The 23,261-nt window shown below is 30.9% G+C and overlaps 2 protein-coding genes and 1 long non-coding RNA gene across 3 annotated transcripts; 2 read left to right on the forward strand and 1 right to left on the reverse strand.

Annotated features, from left to right (window-relative positions):
- Positions 1–1,738: 1,738 nt before the first annotated feature.
- On the forward strand, positions 1,739–4,342 carry LOC105126871 (aluminum-activated malate transporter 2-like). The gene is made up of 6 exons (XM_011027885.1): positions 1,739–2,055; positions 2,198–2,338; positions 2,639–2,911; positions 3,151–3,269; positions 3,727–3,870; positions 3,965–4,342. Exons 1-6 carry the CDS (start codon positions 1,785–1,787, stop codon positions 4,286–4,288), a joined length of 1,272 nt encoding a protein of 423 aa, XP_011026187.1. The 5' UTR covers positions 1,739–1,784; the 3' UTR covers positions 4,289–4,342.
- A 7,607-nt stretch (positions 4,343–11,949) lies between these two features.
- LOC105126873 (protein trichome birefringence-like 10) lies at positions 11,950–16,525 on the reverse strand. The gene is made up of 4 exons (XM_011027887.1): positions 16,052–16,525; positions 15,094–15,483; positions 13,171–13,329; positions 11,950–12,817 (listed from the first exon to the last, which is right to left on the reverse strand). The coding sequence occupies exons 1-4, from the start codon at positions 16,507–16,509 to the stop codon at positions 12,436–12,438; spliced, it is 1,389 nt and encodes a 462-aa protein (XP_011026189.1). The 5' UTR covers positions 16,510–16,525; the 3' UTR covers positions 11,950–12,435.
- On the forward strand, positions 16,509–17,746 carry LOC105126872 (uncharacterized). The gene is made up of 3 exons (XR_842507.1): positions 16,509–16,811; positions 16,855–17,100; positions 17,454–17,746. It is a non-coding gene; the product is annotated as an uncharacterized LOC105126872 (long non-coding RNA).
- Positions 17,747–23,261: the final 5,515 nt, after the last annotated feature.

A 23,261-nucleotide genomic window follows, 5' to 3' on the forward strand; every position in this document is an offset into this window, starting at 1 on the left:
GGGTAGTGTTGTTTATACAAAATCTCATAAACCTGATGAGAAAAAAGAACCTTAAAAGTATAGATGAATGCTACTAAATTATGTAGGTCTCGTGTATGAGTGATTATAGGATAATAAATTCATATAACTTGCATTCTACTTTCTAAATTATATTTGTAAACTATAGATTCTGTTTTTAGTAGAACAATTTCTATTTCAACTTCCTCTACAATTAATTTTTGAAATTAAGATGAAGTATTTTTTTAATTTAAATGATATAATATTTCACTCATATTGACCAAATAAAATTGTAAATATAGTTTTGTAATGATCTTTATAATGGATTTGAAATTGCCAAAATCATGACATTATATTAAACTTTGAAAATATGAATGCAAAATTTAATTTTTGTAACAAATTTTTTTTTTTCTGAGATTAGATATCTAATCCATTTCAAAGTTTTGTTCAAAGAGTTATAATTAATGATGAGTCTTGGTGTAACTCATTCAATTTCAAAATTTTTAGTAACATATAAAGGTGCATACGACCAAGGTGATTTAGACTTTTATAGAAAAGCTTTAGATTCTAAATCTTTGATTTCAAGTCAACAATGTTATTTTAATTCAACATTCATTTAAATAGGTATTGCTTTTACGAGAATTTACTTTTCAGTAAAACTAGCATCATAAATAAGATCAACAACATGTTTTTTTTTTCAAAAGACATTTGATAAATCAGAACAAATCTTTTTTTCTATCTTATTTTGAAATTCTAAAATTCTTTTTTGTAAAATAGGACTTTTTAATTGCTACTTAATTTTTTTGTAAAAAGACATCTTGTCTAAGATGCATGAGATGAACTTATTTTTCTTGAATTAATGCATTGATATGATGAATATGAATAAAACATGTTTTGATGATACCTAAATTTCTTGTCTTTGTTTTTTCTAATAAAGAAAAAACAAGTTTTAAATAATTGATTTTTGAAATAATACGTTCATGAATAGTTTTATAAGAAGTAATCATATCAATAAAAGAAATGCCAAAAATAATTTTATGATTAATATTATTAGTAACAATAAAGAAATTTTTAAGAAAAAACCTATTATTAAAAAATGATGCTTGAGTTTTGTTTTTAATAGTTAATTTAGTATTATTTATTTGAAAAGGTATTTAAAAAGTGCTTTGCAAAAATCCTTTTGAAACTATTTTTTTAATACAATTTAAATGTACCTATATCCTGTCGATTTTAAAATCATTTCAAAGAATTAATACAATTTTTATGATACATTTTTATTAAAGTAATTTAAGTAAAAACATGTAGAAAAATTTCAGAAAAATACTCAATATTTAATAATTCATATCTAATGCTTGATTTTTTAGGGTTTAGTCTTCATGTTCTATCTTTCTTTGTGGGAAGATGCTGTAAAATAGCACTACACACACACACATCAAAAGTGTTGCGAAAAGACCATCCTCCACATTACTGTAACAGAGGGTACACTTGTGTTGTTCTAGGTGTTCCACTAGGATCACTAACCTCACTAAAACGAACCCTACGTTAAGATAAATGGAGTTTTGCATGTTTCAGTGCATTACTCCATGTAAGTGTGATTTGAAATGTGAAGGCCCGTGTCCACTTTGAAGCTACGCACAAATTACTGTCTTTTCACTTTACATCCCAAGCCATCGATCCTTGTTATTATAAATAGCTTCTCCTCTCTCTACCCTAGCCATTCAACAATCAAGTTAATATTTTTTACCAAGGAGAGAAAAAAAAGAGTAGAGGAGTATCGCCTCCTAATAATGGGTTCAACTGTGATTCCTATTTCAGATGATCAGGGATTTGCTGATCTCAAAGAGAGAAGGAAATTCCTAGTTTCTCTGAGTCCTATCGTTTCGTTTGTCCAGAAAAATAAGGACAGCATGAAGAAAATTATTCACTGTATCAAAGTTGGAACTGCTCTGGTGTTGGTTTCTCTTGTCTACTTCGATGGCCGTCTCTACAAGGAAATTGGAGACGATAATGCGATGTGGGCTATGATGACTGTTGTTGTCATCTTTGAGTTGCACGCAGGTTGGCCCATGCTATAGATATAGATATAGTATATAGTATATAGTATATAGTATACAGTATTAATTTGCTTGAACTTTATTTGGTAATGAATGCATGCTACGTGTTCCAAATAAACTTTTATTTCATCACACATGCATTTCAGGAGCTACGCTTGGCAAGGGATTCTATCGAGGAATTGGGACTGTTTTAGGAGGCGGGTTGGGATGTATAGCGGCAATCTTAGGTGACCAAGTTGGTGGAATCGGCAACCCTTTTATCGTTGGTGTTTCTCTCTTTATTTTTGGTAACGTTTTCATCATTCCCAGAATTCAATATCAGCAAAAAAAAATTCAAATTCAAATCAGCAATCAATCAAATAAAGAAGAGAAGAATATTGCAGCGACAGTCATTTTTTTTCCTTTAACAATAAAGTTTTTGAGGCCAACACAGTTACAAGAGTTTTGGTAATATTTTCAAACATTTTAACTGTTTTTATAATTTCCGTAATATCGTGTCAAAGGTGAGTATAATTTTTATCTTTTATTGCCTAACCAGTCATTTAAATTATTTTGAGACTGATCGCTCAATATTGACTGTGGATCAGGCGGGGCAGCAACATACGCTAGACTGATTCCAAACATTAAGAAGAGATATGACTATGGAATCATGATATTCATCCTCACATTCAATCTGGTCTCGGTATCTGGTTTACGTGAAGAAAATGTCATGGAAATAGCTCGTGAACGTCTCATGATGATTGTTATAGGCTTCGTTATCTGCATTTGCACAACCCTATTTTTTTACCCCACATGGGCTAGTGATGAGATTCATAATTCTATGGTCTCCAAATTCGAAGACCTTGCCAGCTCCATTGAAGGTTGGCAATTCAACAAATTAATTGAGAATTCAATCAGATCAGTTTTTATATTTTTTTTATTATTCGAGATTATTTTTTAAAATATTTTTTGATTAAAAAAAGCATAAAATATTTTTTAAAAATTTGAAATATGCAGTTTGAACACAATACCAAACACAATAAAAACTGTGTATGAACTGCATTTTATCTTTCTTGACAGTAAAAACTAGAAAGGAGTGAGAATTTTTACTGATTTGCAGGATGCGTAGATGAGTATTTCAGATTAGTCGGCGACAAGGAAAACCAGTCAGTTCATCCAATTGCTAGTTTCAGGAACTGCATATCAGTGCTAAACTCTAAGGCAAGGGATGAATCCTTGGTATAATATTCCTTCCTTTGTCCCCCAGTATTTAGAAAATAGCATCAGCATCCACTGTTAATTATTATTGAATTTTTTAAAGGATGACCCATAGATGATTTAACAAAAAGGAAATTAGAAGTTATAATAAATGTTTGGCTTTCGAGGCCATTTGTTTTGTGCAAATTCAATAAAATTTATATAACTAAGAGTTCTGTAACGCTACAACTGAGAAAGATTTTGGGCTTTCTTTTGCCTAGGAAAGTGTCAAAGACACTATTGAATTTGGTTAGCCAAACTAATTTCCTTGTGATAATTTTTATTTATCCTGTCAAAAATAACAATTTTCTCACCTCAATTCACTGACTTGTGCTGCCTATTTATCTGCAGGATTGTCCTGAGTAATTTTTTTTCCCATGTTTCCTGCTATCTCTTTTGCTCAAGCATTCAATAAAACTATGGAGTCTGGTGTTTTTAGGTAAATTTTGCAAAATGGGAACCGTGGCATGGAAAATTTGGGCTGTTCCACCCTTGGGAGAAATACCAAAAGATTGGCGAGGTTCTTAGAGAAGTTGCTGCCATCACACTTTCGCTCAAGGGTTCTCTTAATTCTTCCAAAGAGGTAATATATACTGACTTTTCTTTCAACATTTCAATTTTTCCATTTAAGTTTCTGAAATCTGTTGACCTAAACCATTGAAATTGTGTTATCATAGCCCCTGCAAGCTTTGAGGGAGTCAATCAAAGAACCTTGTGAAGCAGCTGGCTTATCACTTGCATGGACCCTGAGAGAGCTGGGAGAGAGCATCAAGAAAATGAGACGGTGCCAGTCAGAGCCTTTCATAGTGCCAAAGTTAAAATTAGCAAGACAAGGGCTTAGTCAGGTCATGTCTCCTTTCAAACTAGGAAAACATGATACAGCTGAGGGACTTGCAATAGCATGCTTTGTGTTCTCACTGATGGAGCTGGCAGAGAAGCTGAAAGGTTTAGCCAAGGAGGTGGAAGAGCTTGGAGAACTTGCTGGTTTCAACCGAAGCTAAATTTCCAAGTGAACAATAATATTGCGCGCAACCATTTGCCAAGTCTTTGAAGGAGCCATTATATATATATATATATATATATATATGCTTAATAAAAGAGGTCTAAAATGCCAAAAAGAAGGTATCGTTGACATATAATTTTATGGAGAAAACGGTAGCGATCACTTGATCAGACGATGTTCTCGCTAGATTTGGATCCCTTTAAAAAAATCAGCGTCTTGACATTCACACCCTACTAGATAATTAACAGTACTCTAAAAGAAATGTAAAAAAAGTACTCTACATTTCCCACGCTACAGGCTTCTTCTTTTTTTCATTTTTTTCTTCATTTTTTTTTGTTTTTTTTTCCCACACTTTTTTTCCTTTTTTTTGGGCTTTTTTATTTTATTTTTTCCCCAAGATTACCTTCTTCTTCTTTTGTTATATATATTTTTTAAAATTATCTTTATTAATTTTTTTAATATTAAATTGGTTAAAAATTTAATTCTGTAATTTTTTTTTTAAATATTATGGATTGCTATAATGTTTTTCTATATAGTTTTTTTTATGAATTTTTTTTTAAATGATCTTTGTCGATTTTGCTTTGTAGGTTTTTTTTTTTGAAACATTGTGAATTGTTATAATATTTCTCCATATTATTTTTATTTTTTGTCGATTTTGCTTTGTAGTTTTTTTTTTTTTGAAACATTGTGAATTATTATAATATTTCCCCATATTATTTTTATTTTATTACAGTATTTCCTCATATTTTTTTAAATTATTTTTATTAAATTTATTTTTTTTAATTTTAAGCTGGTTGAGAATTTAGCTTTAACTTTTCCTATATGTTTCTTTAATTTTTTTTATTTTTTTTCAAAATTGTCTTCTTTTTTTGCATACTTTTTTTTCAAAATTATCTTCTTTTTTTTCATTTTTTTCAAAAATTTTTTATTTTATTTTTTTAATATAGAGCTGGTTAAAAATTTAGCTTTGTAATTTATTTTTTTAATATTGTGGATTGCTATAGTGTTTCCTCACATGATTTCTGCTTTACTATAGTGTTTCACATGGTTTCTTGTTTCCTCACATGTTTTTGTTGAATTGTTTTTTAATATTAAGCTAGTTGAGAATTCAACTTTAACTTTCCTCGTATTTTTTTTATTTTTTATTTTTTAAAATTATCTTCTTTTTATTTTTTTTTTTTTTTATTTTTTTGTGTTTTTTTTAGAATTATTATTGTTAATTTTATTTTTTTAATATGGAGCTAGTTGAAAATTTAGCTTTGTAGTTTTTTTTACAAAAAAAACACTATGAATTGCTACATTGTTTTCTCACATAGTTTATGTTTTATTACAATGTTTCACATGGTTTCTGGCTTTCTAACATGTTTTTTGTTAAAAAAATTTTTGAGTTTTCTCACATAGTTTATGTTTTATTACCGTGTTTCACATGGTTTCTGGCTTCCTAACATGTTTTTTGTTAAAAAAAAATTTGAATATTGAACTGGTTAAGAATTTAACTTTAACTTTTCCCGCATGTTTTTTTTTCAAAATTATCTTCTTTTTTTTTTAGTTTTTCTGTTTTTTTTATTTTTTCAAAATTATCTTCTTCTTTTTTTAGTTTTTCTATTTTTTTTAGAATTATTTTTGTTGATTTTATTTTTTTTAATATGGAGTTAGTTAAAAATTTAGCTTTATAACTTTTTTAAAAATACTATAAATTACTATAATATTTCTCTATATAATTTTTTTATATATAATTTTTTCCTCAAACATGCCCTTAGGCTACAAAATCACAGAAGTGCAATTACAGCAAGGATTGCATAAGGATGTAAATAAAAAAAGGAAAGAAAGAAGAATTGGGCTATTTATAAAAAACATGGTTCGAAAGCTATCGTATTAGGCAAACAAAGATGCAATTTAGCATGGGTCCAACTGCGAATCTTCCAGCCCACGATCCACCTCGAAACCAGAGGCCATGGGGGTTGTACTATAAACTCGGCCGAGAAGCACTTAAAGCAAGACAATTTAGGGCTTAGAAAAAGGTTGTTTTACAACTAGCCGACAGCATCACTAGCTTTGTTCTTAACCCATTTTTACTTCATAGTCAAATAGTTGGAACTTGAAAGCCCACTTGAGCCATGGTGGCAGAGAAACATACAACCTGCGAACCACAGGACAGGAGAGTCGGTGACGCTCATGACCCCCCGGAACAAAAGATATAGACTTTCCAGATTAGAACAAACCACCTGCGTGCCGACCTCTTCTTGTGTGAAATGTCTGAAGTCTTTTCCAGTTTTCCTGTTGGGCTTGTCTTTGTAAGAAGTTAAGAAGAGGGCAGCATTCCAAAATGTCAGACAAAGGCGGATGACATTAAAGAACGCTGGCACGGATGGAACAAAGGCGGCCCCTTTAAAGGACTAATGTATAGGTGGCACCATCTCTCAACTTCTTTTCTGAAGTCATATCATATTTAGAAGTTCGAGATCATAAATTGGAATCCAACTCAATCTAAGCTTTAAACTTTTTCTAAAAATAAAATTTAAACATTATTATTTTAATGAACAAAGTTTTTAATTATTTGTATTAGTAAATCACTGGATTAACCTACTTAATGACACCAGGTCTTCTAACTAAGAGATCACTCTAGAGAATATTTATGCTTCTCTTGGAGAATAAAATAAAAATATAATAAAATATAAATATAAGAACGATTACGCAGGCAGTAACAATATAAAAAAAAACCACATAAAATTCAATTAAATATAATCACATCACAAACTTTTATTTAAAAAGATATAATTTATCTTTTAAAAGCTTATAACTCCTTAAATAAACTATAAAACAACCTAAATAATTTTTAAAAAATAAAATTATTAAACATATTATATAATTTTCTAAAATAAATAAAAATATTTTTTTCTCATAACCTCTTAACTCAATCTCTCTAGATTTAAAAAACCTAACAATTAAGTTTAAATTATTCTTTTCTTGATTTTATAGATATCTGATCAAGGCTTTCTAACACTTTTTATTCATTCATTTCCAGGGTATAATAGTTTTAGATATTATTCTTAGTCCCATCATTTAAAATTTTGCATAAAAGACATCAATTAATTGATTTCTCTTCAACTGGCTTCTAAAATAATGAATTACAAACCTCAAACTTCTTACACCAATATGCAATGTATACATATAACTACTAAATAAATTTATCTTTGTAATTATAGTAAATTTATAATAAAATAGGTTAATAAAACTTAAATAAAAAAAAATAAGCATGTTCTCTTCACACTCAACCTATAACTTATTAACAAGGAAATTATTAATGACATTATTATTATTATTATTTATGTTATTATTATCAACATGACTATCATTAAACTAAATAACATAAATTGACTGGGAATATTAATATATACCCATCTCATCATAAACACGATCACCAAGAATCTCCATAATACTCATCTTTATCAATAAGTTGTCTCATTTGTTCATGATTCCAAAACGAATTCTCAAAACTCGTCATAGATATGTGATTATTTTCCTCATAATCCTCTAAATTTCTCTTTTTTAACTTCATTAATCGACAGCATAATTCTTCAACTTATATCTGCATGTTTATTATAGTTAGTTGACATGTTAATTTTGTAATTTTTCTCAACATGTCTTTTATTACCTGTTCTTAAATGCCTATTTTCTAAGAAAAAACCTCATCTTTTCTTCATACATGAACACATGTTATTCAGTGACTATCTTTTCTAGTTATAGTTGTTCAACAATACAAAATAGTTACCTGCAAGAAATCATTGGATTATGATATCAATTGACTTGGACAAAAACAACATAAAAAAGACAACACGAGTCATCAACATAAAATTCTATCAAATATGGTCATACCATAAATTTTAATTCAAGATTTTACTACTAAATATTTTTCTTTAAGTATTTTACCAATCTAAAAGTTTTACAAATATTTAGAATCAAAAACCAATATAAATAAACAATGAAATCCAAAAATAAAGAAAAAACAATAAATTTTCTAAATAAACGAGGAAAAATAAAAATATTAAAAATATCTTTTAATTTCCTAGACTAAATTAAAAGGGATAAAAATGATTAAGAAAAAATAATTTTTAAAAACCTCTTACATCATATAAGGATTGAAATCATTTTTTGCAAAAATGATGGAGAAACCAATGAAAGTTGAAATGAAAAATCAAAAAAACTTTATTTTTTATAAAATCATGAGAAACAAAAACATGGGTTTTTTCTCCAAAATTAGCACTTGTGATTATTGGATTCTTTAGATGGTGCATTATTACTAGAAGTGTTCACGATACAAATGTAACAGCTATTATCTGGAACTCTAGGATGTACACTATAAGTGATACTTTTGGTCTTAGTGTAAACTAGATGTGGGCCTATATTATGCAATAGATTTGCATTTTTTTCTTGTATAAAATGATATTTAGATGTTGCAAGCACATTTAAAATAGAAAAAAAAATCAATAATTCAATTTGTACTCTCAACCAAGTCTAATAAATTGGTTTTATTTTAATTAGGCAATAAAGAAAATTGACAATGATAGTAAATAGACTAAATTTCTTTTTTTAAAAAAAAACTAGAAATGCAAAATTGGATTAAAAATAGATTAAAAAACCCGATCCGAGTTAACTTGAGGTAACACAATAGACATATAACATAGGTAATAAGGGACAAGTTAACTGGAGTTATCTTATAAAATACGTCGTTTAAGTTATAATATCAAGATAACTATATATAAAAGAAAGAAAACCACAAAACAAATTTTTTTTTTAAAAAAAACTAATGTCGAACAATGAAGTTGAAAATGAAAATAAGTAAAAAAAATATCAACATGTATTAACTCTTCAAACTAATGACCCGGGTTATTAAACTGAAAGCATCATGCATAAAAAAAACTATGAAACCCGATCCTTTATAGATCAAACATCAAATGATGAAATTAAAAAAAAAAAAATTATACAAAAGGATTCAAAATAAATTAGAGGGTAACTACAAATTTTTGGATTGAATGGTGAAATTAAAAGAAAAAATAACTTTAATAGAAGGACAAAAAAAATCAAAGAATGAAGATCAAATTAAAAAAAAAAAAAAAACCATAAATTTGGATTGAGGTATGGAATTGAAACCCGATAAAAAAATACATAAAAAGGTGAAGAAAATAATTAAAAAAAAAGAGGGATCAAAGTGGAAAAAACAACATTGACAAATTGGGGTTGAAGAATAAAATTGAAAAGAAAATCAAAACTTTATAAAAAAACCAAGAACAAAAAATTAAAAATCAAAACAATAAAAACTAATTCTAAAGAAAAACACAAATTGAAGGACTAACTTGAAAATCTAAAGAGTTAGGTATGAAAACTGAGAAGAAAAAGATTGTCAGTGTCAAACAGACATTCATCAATTATTTGCATCATCAAAGGTTAGGAGGGTTGCTAAAAAAAAAAAAAAACCATAAATTTGGATTGAGGTATGGAATTGAAACCCGATAAAAAAATACATAAAAAGGTGAAGAAAATAATTAAAAAAAAAGAGGGATCAAAGTGGAAAAAACAACATTGACAAATTGGGGTTGAAGAATAAAATTGAAAAGAAAATCAAAACTTTATAAAAAAACCAAGAACAAAAAATTAAAAATCAAAACAATAAAAACTAATTCTAAAGAAAAACACAAATTGAAGGACTAACTTGAAAATCTAAAAAGTTAGGTATGAAAACTGAGAAAAAAAAAGATTGTCAGTGTCAAACCAGACATTCATCAATTATTTACATCATCAAAGGTTAGGAGGGTTGATGAGATAAATCTAATGTGGTACCAAAAATCCTCATTTAATCACATTGCACACGTTATTAAAAAATAATGACCAACATTTATATACCGAAATATACAAGCACATGTCAGCTTTTTAAAAAAATATTTATTATAGAATAAAGTATAAATATTTCCCTAACCTTACTTAATAAATAAATAGATTAAACCAAGATGAAAATGAAAAAAATAACCCTAGACTTAAGTTAAAGCATTTTTTTTTTACTTCAAAGGCAACTTAGTAAATTCATTATGCGTTTAAAACAAAAACGGAAAAAATGCTAGTAGCTGTCAGGTATAATTTTTTTTTACCCATCAATTAGACCAAATGTTTTTATCATGGGGGCAAAAGTGTAACTCCATTATTACAATCCACGATGTCATTAAGTCCAGAGCTACAATAATTAGCACCATGAATTCCACTCTTCCCTCTTAGTATATTTTGTTACTAGTCAAATGGATTGTGTCATATCGTGGATTAGATTAATTTCTAATTTTAAAATAACAAAAATTATGTAAAGAATTATTTAATATTATTATTAAATCCATCATAATAGATCAATATTGAAATCTCCCTATCTAAATTCCTTTTTAATTTGGGTTTAAAAGTAAAATATACAGGAGTTATCATGACTTGACCTTATTAACTTTGACTTGACCTTATTAACTTATTGAAAAATAATTCAATTTATTAATAAAAATATTAAAAATAAAATTAAAAAAATAATAAAATTAATATGAAAAAACTAATGTGATCCAATTAACTAACCTTAATTTAACAGTAGGAGGATGAAATCAATAAAAAAAACATTTGAAAAAACTATAAGGAAAAAAAAAAAAGTTCGCACGACTACCGCAACATCTATCCTTATCCTAATGCTTCTCATGGCGCTTGTAATCAGATTCAGAACCTCACCAGTTCAGACTGCACAACATATATTGGTGAGGCTAAAACAGTCATGTTTGCAACTTGTCAGCCGAAAAGGGGCTCGTTCGGTGCTCCATGATAGCACAATTAGATATGAGCAATATCCATTTACTGAACAAAATGGCTTTCAACAAGATGAGATTTTTCTTTGTCGACCATATATGTACCCCATAGAGCGAGTCCATTCTTATCCCCTTCGATGTCCCCATTCTTGTTTTGGTTGACGAAGGTTTTTCTTCTCCACTCCCCTCTAGTTTTTTATCGTTCTTATTTTGGCAGATCAGTTTTTCTTGTTCGTTCTTGAACCTGTTCATCCAAATTTGGATTCTTAATAGTGGAAAGCATCAATTATGCCTGTTTGTGCGTGAATGTTTCCGCGTTTTATTTGACAATTACACAACCATGATTGACCAGAAATCGGCAGTGGCACCCACTTCTGTTAAATCAAGGGAGCATGTAGTGGTGTTTCCTTTCATCGAGATTAGAGGAATGTACGCTAATGGATTAACTTCAAGAGGGGAAAAGGACAGGGCATTGCCTCGTTAATGATCAAAGCCCAACCTAGCCTCAATCTCCTTCGCAAAATCAGCTATAGCAGGATCCATCTTGCTTATTAGATTATTATATAAATACACACTGCAAGTTGCAGGGTAGATTCACAGCGAGCACCTAACAGTGAAGTGATAATGCCCCGTGCTTTCGGTTCAAATGACTCACAAGTTGACTCTTTCGTATCGAAGTACGAATGTTTGGCCCGCCAAATCCTTAATGCATAACTGCCTTGCTTAAGTTGAGAGTTTTTCCATGCCCGTGTCAAGAAACCGAAAGAATTTCGAGGGCACAATAGAGAAATAAAAGCCCCTAAAACTAGCATAGCATATATGCTTAAAGAATCTGCACGCCCTGAATTCTTTTTCATTCTTTAAGAATTACCATGGCTGAAAGTTCTCTGCTTCCGAGGGTGTGTAAACTGAACTGAGGATTTCTCATACTGTAAAATTTCCAGCATTTGCTCTGCATATACAATTTACAAGCGGCCTGATCAGGATTTTTTCTATTTTTGTTCTGTCCAAGGAATACAGCTTGTATAACAAAAAGAAAAGCATGCCTTTGTGTATATCTCTTCTCAACTATCAACTTTGCCTTCCTATCACGATGCCTGTGAACTGTCCCGATCATTCAGAAAACAAAATTCACTGAAAAATGGTATAACTTAAATTTTGCCAAGGATTGCTTAAGGCAACTGATGATTAAATGGATGGTCTGGAAGCAAAGCACCGCATCCAACTCAGCAAATGATGATTTTGCTGATATGTTTGAGGAAACTGCAACCTTTGATTTATGAACTGCCGTTCTTTAATCATGTTGGTCCAAACAGGTTACTTCTTAAGTGGTCACAGATGGAGCTTGAGAAGATTCTGTTAAATCTTGTACATGAACCAACTCCTGCTTCAAAAGAAGTGTATAAAGAAGCTCATTCCAGGAATCAGGTACACCAGGCAGGCACCAATGGCTGCAGTCTTGACGGTGTAGGGAGGCTGGACCTCTACCTGGTCCAAGATAGTATAAGGACGCATGGCCATCCTTCCTCCGGGCTGACATGCTTGTCACATTCAACAAATGCAAGTTCATTACTTGTGATTCATTTGAGTGTTTTGATAACACATCAAAAAATAGTTTGAAACGGTAATCTGGTGAAACCAGCACAGAGCCTAAGTCAGGAAGCTTTTCCAGATGGCAGCTACCACCAGTCTTCCAGTCGCCGCCCCTGTTACATCAGCCAATTTATTAGATAAACACGCACAAAAAATTTCATTTGCAAGCATGCAAAGGAATTGCAATTCTGGAGCAAAGGAATCATCTCAAGTAACTCATGAATTGAAAAGTGTTAGTTCACATTATAGCATGAAAAGAGTTCAGGTTTTCCGGAGGAAGTTATTCTGTTCTAAAGCTTGAGACTAAGAATCAAAAGAGTACATATAGACAAATAAACATTCAGGAAAGATCTGACAGTTGAAATATTCGAGAAAGAGTAACTTTTGGATATATTTTGAAATGTTCATGAAAAAAAAAGAGTTCCCATGCAGAAATTTTAAAAAATAAACAGAGAGAGAGAGAAACCTGAAATGTACAGGAGCATAGGTTCGAAAGAAGACTCGAGTCTTGCTCATATTTACTTCAGTGTGCAGCCAATCAATCAAAGTTTCGATTGATCTTCCATATGCAGTTTCAACACTCATCTCCATCCTTACTTTCTCCCCTTCTTGGAAGTAACAACCCCTGATAAATAACATAAATTCAATGATCAAATATCATTTCAACATTATAGCATGAACTGATTTCTGTCCTTGCCTTTTCCTACATGAAGTACAGCATAAAATGACAACTGACAAAAGCATGCAAACAGAATTTTCATGTTCCCTTTGTTAAATCTAGGGGAAAAAATAAAGCAAAATCACCTGATGGTGTTACTATGAGGGAATAATGCAATGAAATGCAGGTCAACTTGGTGGTAGCAGCAACAAGAAGATTGTGGTTTCATTGCAAGGAAATGGTACTTGTGGGTGATTGTGTGCACTGTAGTGAAAATAAGATAAAAATGTTCTCGCATTTTTCCTGATTCATCCATAAATCAAGCTCAATCATTGGTCTGAATGTCATGCTCAAATTGAAGGCTAAAAGCACATTCTAACCCACTGATATAGCAATGCGGACATGATACACCTTTGGACTTTGGCTTAAGAGTGGTAAGAGGATTCATTGGGACAACTCCCCACCCTCACACACTCTAGGGACATCTCATAGGTCATCACGCTTAACAAATTGAGAATAATCTTCCAATGTGGTCTACTCACCCATGTTCAAGCATGCTATATGGACCAATTGTATCGAATTCATATTAGCATTTATTTTATTCCAACTTATGCGCTCAACCTTTCATAATAATCCATTTACATCTACAATGTCACATGCCATCTCAGATGCAACTGAACAAACACTGAAGAATTTCCTCCAATATGTTGGTACCTTCAAGCTCAAATAGGGAGATGCATGTCCCAGAAAACTCTGAAGTAAATCCATGGCATGGAAAAGATCTATAATCTCATCATTGATAAATTTTACCATATCCATGGCTAACTGAAACACATCCTCATCTCGTCAGCAAATAAAAGGCATATATGTTTCTGGCTCTAGCCCTCAGATCGAAAAAATGTGAACAAACAACCTGTATGTAACTTTCTCCTTCTAAACTTGTCACCACGGGGCCTAAATTTCTATAATTTGCAGATGCATTGGCCACATTAAACATGCTCTCCTCTCCAAGTTGAACTGTGCATGTGCCCATGTTGCTGAACTGAGAAATAACACATCTGCACATATAAGCTCACCAGCAATGGTAAAAGGCTATATAATAATTTATTTGCGCTCATGTGGTCTTATCCTATCTCTATAGTGCCGAAAGTCAAAAAATCAAAGTGCGTGCACTTGGACACACATGCACACATACAAAAGAACCAGGTCATCAGGTTGGAGTGATCTGATATCCTATCTTACCCTCTCACCCCCAGATTGAGACTATTGTGTACCTTCCTTCATCTAAACTTGTCACCTTGAGGCCTAACTTTCAATAATTGAGCAGATGCATTGCCATCTTAGACACGCTTTCCAACTTAAACCACATCATAATAAAGTTTTTTTTCCACTATAACCCCAAGTTGCTAAACCGTGAAAAAATTGCATCTGCAGGTAAATGCATACGAGCTACTGTAAAAGGCTATATAAAATTTATCTTCAAGCTCATATGATATATCCTAGTCCTATAGTGCAAAGTACAAAATCAGATATGATGTCTTTACCCTCCAATAGTCTTGTTTATGCATACATGCAGACCGGGTAGGATAAAAGGCTAGGAATAATTATTATGCTCCAATCTAGTATTCTCCAGATTCAAAGATGCCAAAAGTTGAAAATAGCTTCATGCACACTACACAATGACACAAGAACCAGCTCTTGGGGACACCTAGTTGCATAGGTTGTACTGACCCTCTTATGGTCTTCTCATGATTCCACCAATGGCCAGAGTTAAGAACTAGAACATCTGCATCTTTCCACTTGGGGGAAGTCCAGTCCAATGTATCCACTCTTAAAGTCAACTTCACCTCTTTCGGAGCTCCAGCAGGGGGGCGGCCCTGTACCATTAGAAATGGAGCCCTGTAATATTCAAGGGTGCAATTATAGTCCTTGAATATGAACGCCAGAAACCCTCTGTGCTTTGTAATTGGGTTCCCATTCACCTCATATATAGAAGAATTGTCAGGAACAGCAGTGGCAAGCATACACAGGAGGGACTCCCACTGGTTCCTTCCAACTGAGTCTCCAACAAATACAAGCCTCCGGTTCCTCAGCTTTTCCAACATCAACCTTGCATCGAATCTGTCTCAAGGAAAAGAGGGGGGCTTCAGATAAGCTTTTCTCAGAGCAATTGTAATTGTCATTCCAAGAAAAGAGATTGCTAGTACCAGGAAACATTTAAACAATAAATTTTCTCACAAAAAGTAGGTACTTGGCTAGTGTTTAAAAGAAACACATTCTCTAAGTTCTGGAGCCAAACACAACTTCCAATTTTTCTGTGAAACTATGTTAGAGTTAGTTATCAAGCAAGTGTGGTGTCTATCTCCTAAAAAGGGGATAAAAACTAATTTGATATGGACAAAGGTAGTTGACAACAAGACACCAAATAGAAAGGAATTTCCGTGCTGATTGCCAGGAAATGTGCCATAATATCATTCTTACAAATCATTTAATTAACGCTTTAATTGGAAAACGTCAAAGATTACGAAAAAACCGCTTTCTACCCAACCTAATATACAACTATTATAATTTAGCAACCTTTTCTCATCTGTAAGCAACCCAACACAGCACAACAATAATTCCACAATTTATCAGTAATTAACTCAAAGTTTAAAAAACCAATTAAACAGATCAAAAAGGAAAGGAATACCTGGGCAAGTTGCAATATTTGGGTTGCCAACGCCACTTGGTGTAGAAGCTATCAGGCCTACCATTCTCTAAACACCTAAAACCAGCGTCTATAAAGGAACAATCTTGACTCTGATACAGAGGATAATTATCATCCCAAACCCAGTTCCCGTCAAAAATATCACACCAATCACCACCCTTATCAAGAAATCCTGGCCGTCCACTATCTCCACCAGTTAATTCTGATGAAGAAGGTACAACAAGTCCAGACCAGGAGATACCATGGTAGCGAAGGCCACGAGTCACACTCCTATAATCCAAGTAAAAGAAGCAACAAATGAGGAGTACGGTGACTAGAAAGAAGCCAAGAATGCCAAGAGAAGGCTCAAGAGGGTTCAATCTCTTGAGCTTCTTGAAGAAATCCAAGTGGGTCATTGTGTCTCGAGGAGTAGCAGAAGATGTGGTGGTGTTGCTGGGCATTGTTTTTGAAAAAAAAAAAAAACAGATTCGCATGGGATTATAGAGTATATTGCTAATTGCTAATGTATGGTTTTCAATGATAGTATAAAAGGTGTATTCTTTAAAGGCGGTGGGGTAGCATCATCAGCAAATATAAAGAAAGCATTAATGGAAAAAACGGCTTTCGTTATTGTCTAGCTCTTCTAGTCTGCTTAAGGAAAGAGAGAAAATGAAATCATCTATGCCATGATAATTGTTACGCGAAAAATGAATATACGAATCTAAAACGATTTTCAGAAGGTGAAAGAGGAAAGGATATAGAGGTATTTTGGCAGATGAACACGAAGATGAGGAAAGGATATAGAGGTATTTTGGCAGAAACTATATGGCCGATGAACACGAAGATGAGAACACAGAGAGTAACTTGTCAAGCATTCAAAACGTTTCTGCTTTCTTTATTTCTTAAGGGGAAGACCTCATGCTAGATGAGGTTAGAACTTGATGTGGACGGAGAGGCCAGCAGCCAGCAGCCAGTAGCCACTCGCCAGTGAAAACATGGAAGAAGTTTATCCTCTCCCCCGCTCAAGAACAAATTTTGACCCCACCAAGCAGGTAAGAAATTATTTTGTAATATTCTTTCCGTGATTCTTTTTCTTTATCTTTGGTATGAGTAGTGATTTTCTTAGAGATACAATTATACCAAAGAGAAGTTCATTGTTACCATTAAATATCGTTATTGCAAGTATTGTTGGATATCTGAAAGGCATGGATTAAGTATTTTTGAATCTCGATGAACATACATGGTACTTGCTAAAGAAATCCTTTCATGTGTATCCACTTAAATTGGATTCAGCGTACATGTCCTCTTTCATATTTCATGTGTTTGGTGTTATAATACATTTTTTTTTTATTTGAAGATATATTAAAAACATTTTTAAAACTTATTAATGTAATATTTTTTACAGGAAAAGAAGGGTAGAAGAAAGTGAAGGGGGACATGTCGTGACTTGTGAAGCGCGTTGATAGGATAAGTGCGTAGTGGTGGAGGTGGAGTTCGGCTTGTTCGTTATTAGGGGCCGTCTGATCGTGGTCGTTATCGTGATCGTGATCGAAGAAGGTGGCTAATGACAAGAATATTGCCGCGTGGTCCGGACATTTTTTAAGTGACAAATCTACCCTTTTCCCCTTTCAGTCAGATTGCTAATTTGCAGGGACGCGTTTGGGTGAGTTGATTAGCGGGTTGTTTGGCGGAATTCGGATCCTTGTGCGTCTCGCGCTTCGAGAGTCCCACGTATGTGCACGCACAGAAAACACTGTTTTATAACTTGAACTGTCCCTGCCGGGTTAAACAAGTGTGTACAGATTCGGGCTGGAAAAGAATAATTAATTAATTCAGTTAAAAATTTAGATTGATCCAATAACTTTATCGATTTAGATTTTTCGTGATAAAAACTCGATTATCATCCTATTAATTTTAAAAACAATAATATCATTTTGATTTTTTAACAAATATATTTTTAAAAGCTTACTCAGATCAATCTTTCCAATCCATGATCAAGATATTAACCTAATTTAAGTTTAATACTATGACAGCACATGCTTGCAAAGGATAGCAAAACACTGAGAATCCGATTCGATCTGGAATTTAAGGTTAGGATTAATAAAGATTTTAGTGGGAATCTTAGCACTTTTGCAAAACTTTGTTTAGCAATTAAAGATCTTTTCCTTTTGTTTCTTTAAATTTGATTGAGTTCTAATGGAAATATACACTCGACATCTTCAAAAAAAAAAACATTTAAGGTATACTGTAAATATTAATAAATTCTTGTGTTGAAAAATAAATTAAAAATTTTATCAACAAACCCACGAGCATGCATGGTATTTTTATGAAATTATTAATTACTTAATAGTTCGAGATTTTTTTATGAATACATTATGCATGGCATGGTTGAAATCAATTTAATCGTTATGGCTCTAAATAACACCAAATGCTTGAACCATGGTCAAGTGGTAGGAAACTAGCTTCGGTGCCCATGCTTATTCATGAGCCTATTTATATTTTCATGCAAAAAAAATAATATTTAGATGTTAAAATAAAATAAAATAACAAAAAAAACTTAGTTATGGTAAATTTATAATCTTGATAATTAATTAAGATCAAGTCAATTTAAGATTTTTTTTGTAAAATCCATCACTAAAATTATAAGATTTGAATAATCCAATAAAAAAACAAAGATAACTATAAAGTTTTTTTTTTTAAAAAAAAACTTGTGTTAACTTTTTAAGGCTATAATATAAGTCATGAAGCACAAAATCTAAAAAACAATTATAAAACCTAATTTTTAATCAATCAAATAAAAAAATCTCAATTATACAAGAGGATTTAAAAAAAAATTAAAAAAATAATGATCAAAATTGAAACATAAATAAATTTCTTATTTGATTAAAAGCAAGTAAAAAGAAAAAATTAATTTATGAAAAAATCAAAATAAAAAGGGTTAGAATTAACATAAAAAATAAAAAAAATGATAATAACATTAACAAAATATCAAGAAAAAAGTTAGAAATCAAAACGACAAGAAACATATTAAAAAATATAATACCATCAGTTTGAATTTAAAAATAAAATTAAAAAATCAATAAAAACATATATAAAATGGCCAAAAAAAAATAAAAACAAAAAAATAAGAATTAAATTGTAGAATAATAATTGATAAATCAAATTTGAAAGATGAAATTAAAAATAAATATAACTTCAATAAAATAATTAATATAAAAAATAATAATGATTGCGGTTTAAAGACCATCACCAATAAAGAAGGTCAAATTACATTTTCTGGGAGAAAAAAAAATTTAAATAAAGATCCAACAGTTATAAACCAAACCATTAATAAAAACATGTCACGTCAATATAAAAAGAGCATAGAAAAAATTCTAATAAAACAGAGGAAAAATAATTTTACATGTTAGAAGGCATTGTAAGTGCCGCTTGAAGACATGCTCTTTGATACCACACACGAGGATCCGTCTTTTTTATTTATCTAAATATAAAATTGTTAATGAGCACATTTTATAATTAAAAAAACTAAAAAAAAAACTAAATTACATCCCTTGATCTTATTTTTTTTAATTTTAATGGTATTTTTTTAACTCTATCATGTATTTTAATTATTTATTATTTTTAATATTTGATCAAATATAATTACAACAATAAACATACTTCTTCACATCAAGTTTAAATTTGTTACTTCTAGTATTATTTTGATTATGTTATCATGCAATTAATGCGTGGAAAAACTTATTATTTAATTTAATTTAAAAATAACAATTGAACCATGTAAAAAGATTTTTACACATCTGATAACCAATATTAAATTTTTTGAGTTGAGAGATAGAAAAAATCATTACATCATTCTAGTTAACAAAGTAAACATCTCCAGCTTTTCAAATACCGATTAGCTATTTTTAATATGCTAAACCACCAGACGCTGGATTAATTACTCAAATATACCAACCATCTAGATGGTGACCAAGTGGTAAAGACTTGGGTTAAGGAGTTTGCTCCCTCTGTGGTCTCAGGTTCGAGTCCTTAGCTGCTCATATGATGGTCACTGGAGGCTTACATGGTCGTTAACTTCAGGGCCCGTGGGATTAGTCGTGGTGCGTACAAGCTGGCCCGGACACCCACGTTAATCTAAAAAAAAAATTTTTACTCACATGTACCCTTGGAAAGCCCACCCACATTAATCTAAAAATAAAAAAAATTACTCAAATATACCCTTGGAAAGCCTGTGGCGAAATTTTCTTCTCCTTAATATTTATTTATCTTTTATATTTTGAGTGTGTATTTTTTCATATATATATATATTATTTTAAAAGAAATCACTTCATATGAAATCATGCACCGATAACTTCTCTCAAATACCCTCGTACTTGTTTCCGGAAAAAAAATGTCTCTCGGACCATAAAAGAAGTTTCCAAATATAAAACGATAAACAAACTTGAAAAACTCTGCAAAAAATAAAAGATCAAATTATATACAGAATTTTTTTAAAAAGAAAATTAAAAACCATAGAAAATAAATAAAAAAGTATAAAATAACCCATATGAGGATGTAAAATAAACTCTGGTAACTAAATAAAGAATTCGAAAATCCATGTCCTTGGAACTTATTTTGTTTCCACGGACATAGCCCTGTCCGTGCAGGCTTATGATATGTATTTTTTTTCTTCATATTTTACAATTCATTACATTTTTAGAGTTTTCAATGTTTTTCTTTTTTTTTTAGTTTTTAATTTCTTGTGATTTTTCTAGTTTTTATATTGAATACATTTTTATTTTTAAAATTTATTCTACAACATCACATCAAAAAATTAAAACAAAAAAATAAAATATTTTTTAAACACAAAAATAAATACATTTTTAGGTTTTCAGCACATAACATAGAGAGATTTGCATCAAATCAAATACATAATCTTGCAGAAACCAATTGTCTAACATGGTCTGATTCTAATATTTAATTTTTTGTTTGACGAGACTAACAGCAGAGGATTTTAGCATCAGCAGAGGATTTTAGCATCATGGTTTGTGTCATCAGCATCCTCATCCTCAGCCTACAAGGACGGCGTTGCTGGTCAGCAGAGATTTGAGATGGCAATGAATCACGAAGCCAAAGGCAAAATTCAAATCAATAACAGCACATAATTGATTGAAAGCACTCTTCCCGAGGATTTTACTTCTTCACTGCCGACCATATCAAGACGTCGAACTTTTGGGATTCGAATTCAATTTCAATCATGCCTCTAACCGACTCGGGTCAACAAAATAAATATTGACGTTTGAGAAAAACATGCTGATTCGAGATTATTTTCCTAACATAATTTAATCAGATAAGACGTGCAGTAAAAAAAAAAACACATATAAATAAACCCTCCATCCCATGATTCAGCTGCCATGTGTAGGAACATTTCGAGGGCTTACACGTGCTGCTTTGTAAGTGGAGTTCATGCACGGCCGGTGTTTTCTCAGACTTCCCATCCAACGTTTCCGCCGGGCCGACCTAACTCCGTCACGCTAATCCCTGTATTGTATTACCTCGAGTGTATAAAATAAAGTCCAACAAAAAGCTAGCCTTGCCATCGATTAAGATTCTTTCTCGTGCTTCCACTTCATATCCACTATCCAGCGAATTTAGGTCCACAAATCATAACAATTGACTCTTTTTATTGAAATTACTACTCCAAAAGCAGCTTCATGATGGTATTTTTTATTTTTGTTCTTTTATTTTTTTTATTCACATAAGTATACAAATAATTTTTTTATGTATCTTAATTAATTTTTACAAATTCTAAAATTAACAATAAAATAAATTTCTAGTAGCTATCAATATTAACAATTATAGAATTTAAATATGAAACCACAAAAAAAAAACATTTTAACTCTAAACTTTTATCATTGGATCATTTTATTGATAGTTATTTTCATCATTTCTCTATTAATAATACTTTTGGTGGCTTTTTTTTTTAGTTTCAACATTAATTCCATCCCTTTAGTATGATAAAAGTTAAAACATGCCTTTAAAAATTAAAATATATAATTAAAAAGTGATGTTGTTTGTGTAAAAAAATAATATAAATTATATTCTAAAATATTATTTAATAATTAAAATTTTTTTATTGAATAATTATTTAACATGATATTAAAATTTTATTAATTTTATAATTATAATTTCACTAATCTTATTTTATTTTATAAAATTAAACAAAAGGTTGTGGTGAGATTTTTTTTAAATTTCAAGTTTAAAATATTTTTATTTAAAAAAATATATTAAAGAATAATATAAAATATATATTAAAATATCACTTAAATATTTTATTTTTTGAAATGAGATTGTTTAACTTTTCAATTTCATTTTTATTTGAAGGATTTTAATTGTTTGGTATTACAATTTCATCTTTATTTAAAGTTTTTTAATAAAAAAAAATTAGCAACGTGGACTGTGATCGAGAATCCTGCATTATCTGCTTCAAAAATGGCGTTACACTACAGATTTCATTGTGATTTCATCGATTAATGCAAGATTAATCGATGTGCCTTCCATCTTTCTCTGTGAACTCGGGGAATCCTAGATCAGAATAGAGATCAAGATACTCGTTTACCTCGATTATTATCGTCGATTCATCACCTTTCATTCCCTCTCGAGGAAATTGAAAGTCTTTGGAAGATATTGTAGAATAAAAACTCCACTGCCTAGTCAAATGATGGCACCGTGAACGGCTTGAAACCAATGAAGTAAAAAGGTCACAAGAAACTAAAAACTGACATGTCAAGTGACTTGGAAATTAGGAGAGAGTAAAGCTTTCAAGATGTGATCTACCATCCCCAGAATAAATTCGTCTCTCAAAGGTTCAATGATGTGAAGATGGAAGACTCCATTCACACCATGTACTGCAAGATTACGAAGCGCACTAGTCTCTTTTCTCCACCGATCTGAGTGCCGTCTAGCTCCGATGCCTCGTTTCATTTTTAAATTAGCGCACTCGAGACCACCGCTGATGTAGAAAGATAGTGATGGGATAAAGTGTGTGTTTTATACTGTTGTATAAGATATATATTTTAAAAAAATATATTAAAATACGTTTTTTATTTTTTTATTTTTAATATTAACATATTAAAATTATCATAAAATACTAAAAATATATTAATTTTAATTTTTTTAAGCCAGATATTTTTTTTAAAATATATACAAATACAATTACAAACACTAAAACAAA

Source organism: Populus euphratica, unplaced genomic scaffold, assembly GCF_000495115.2.
Source record: "Populus euphratica unplaced genomic scaffold, PopEup_1.0 scaffold30.1, whole genome shotgun sequence".
Classification (NCBI taxonomy): Eukaryota; Viridiplantae; Streptophyta; class Magnoliopsida; order Malpighiales; family Salicaceae; genus Populus; species Populus euphratica.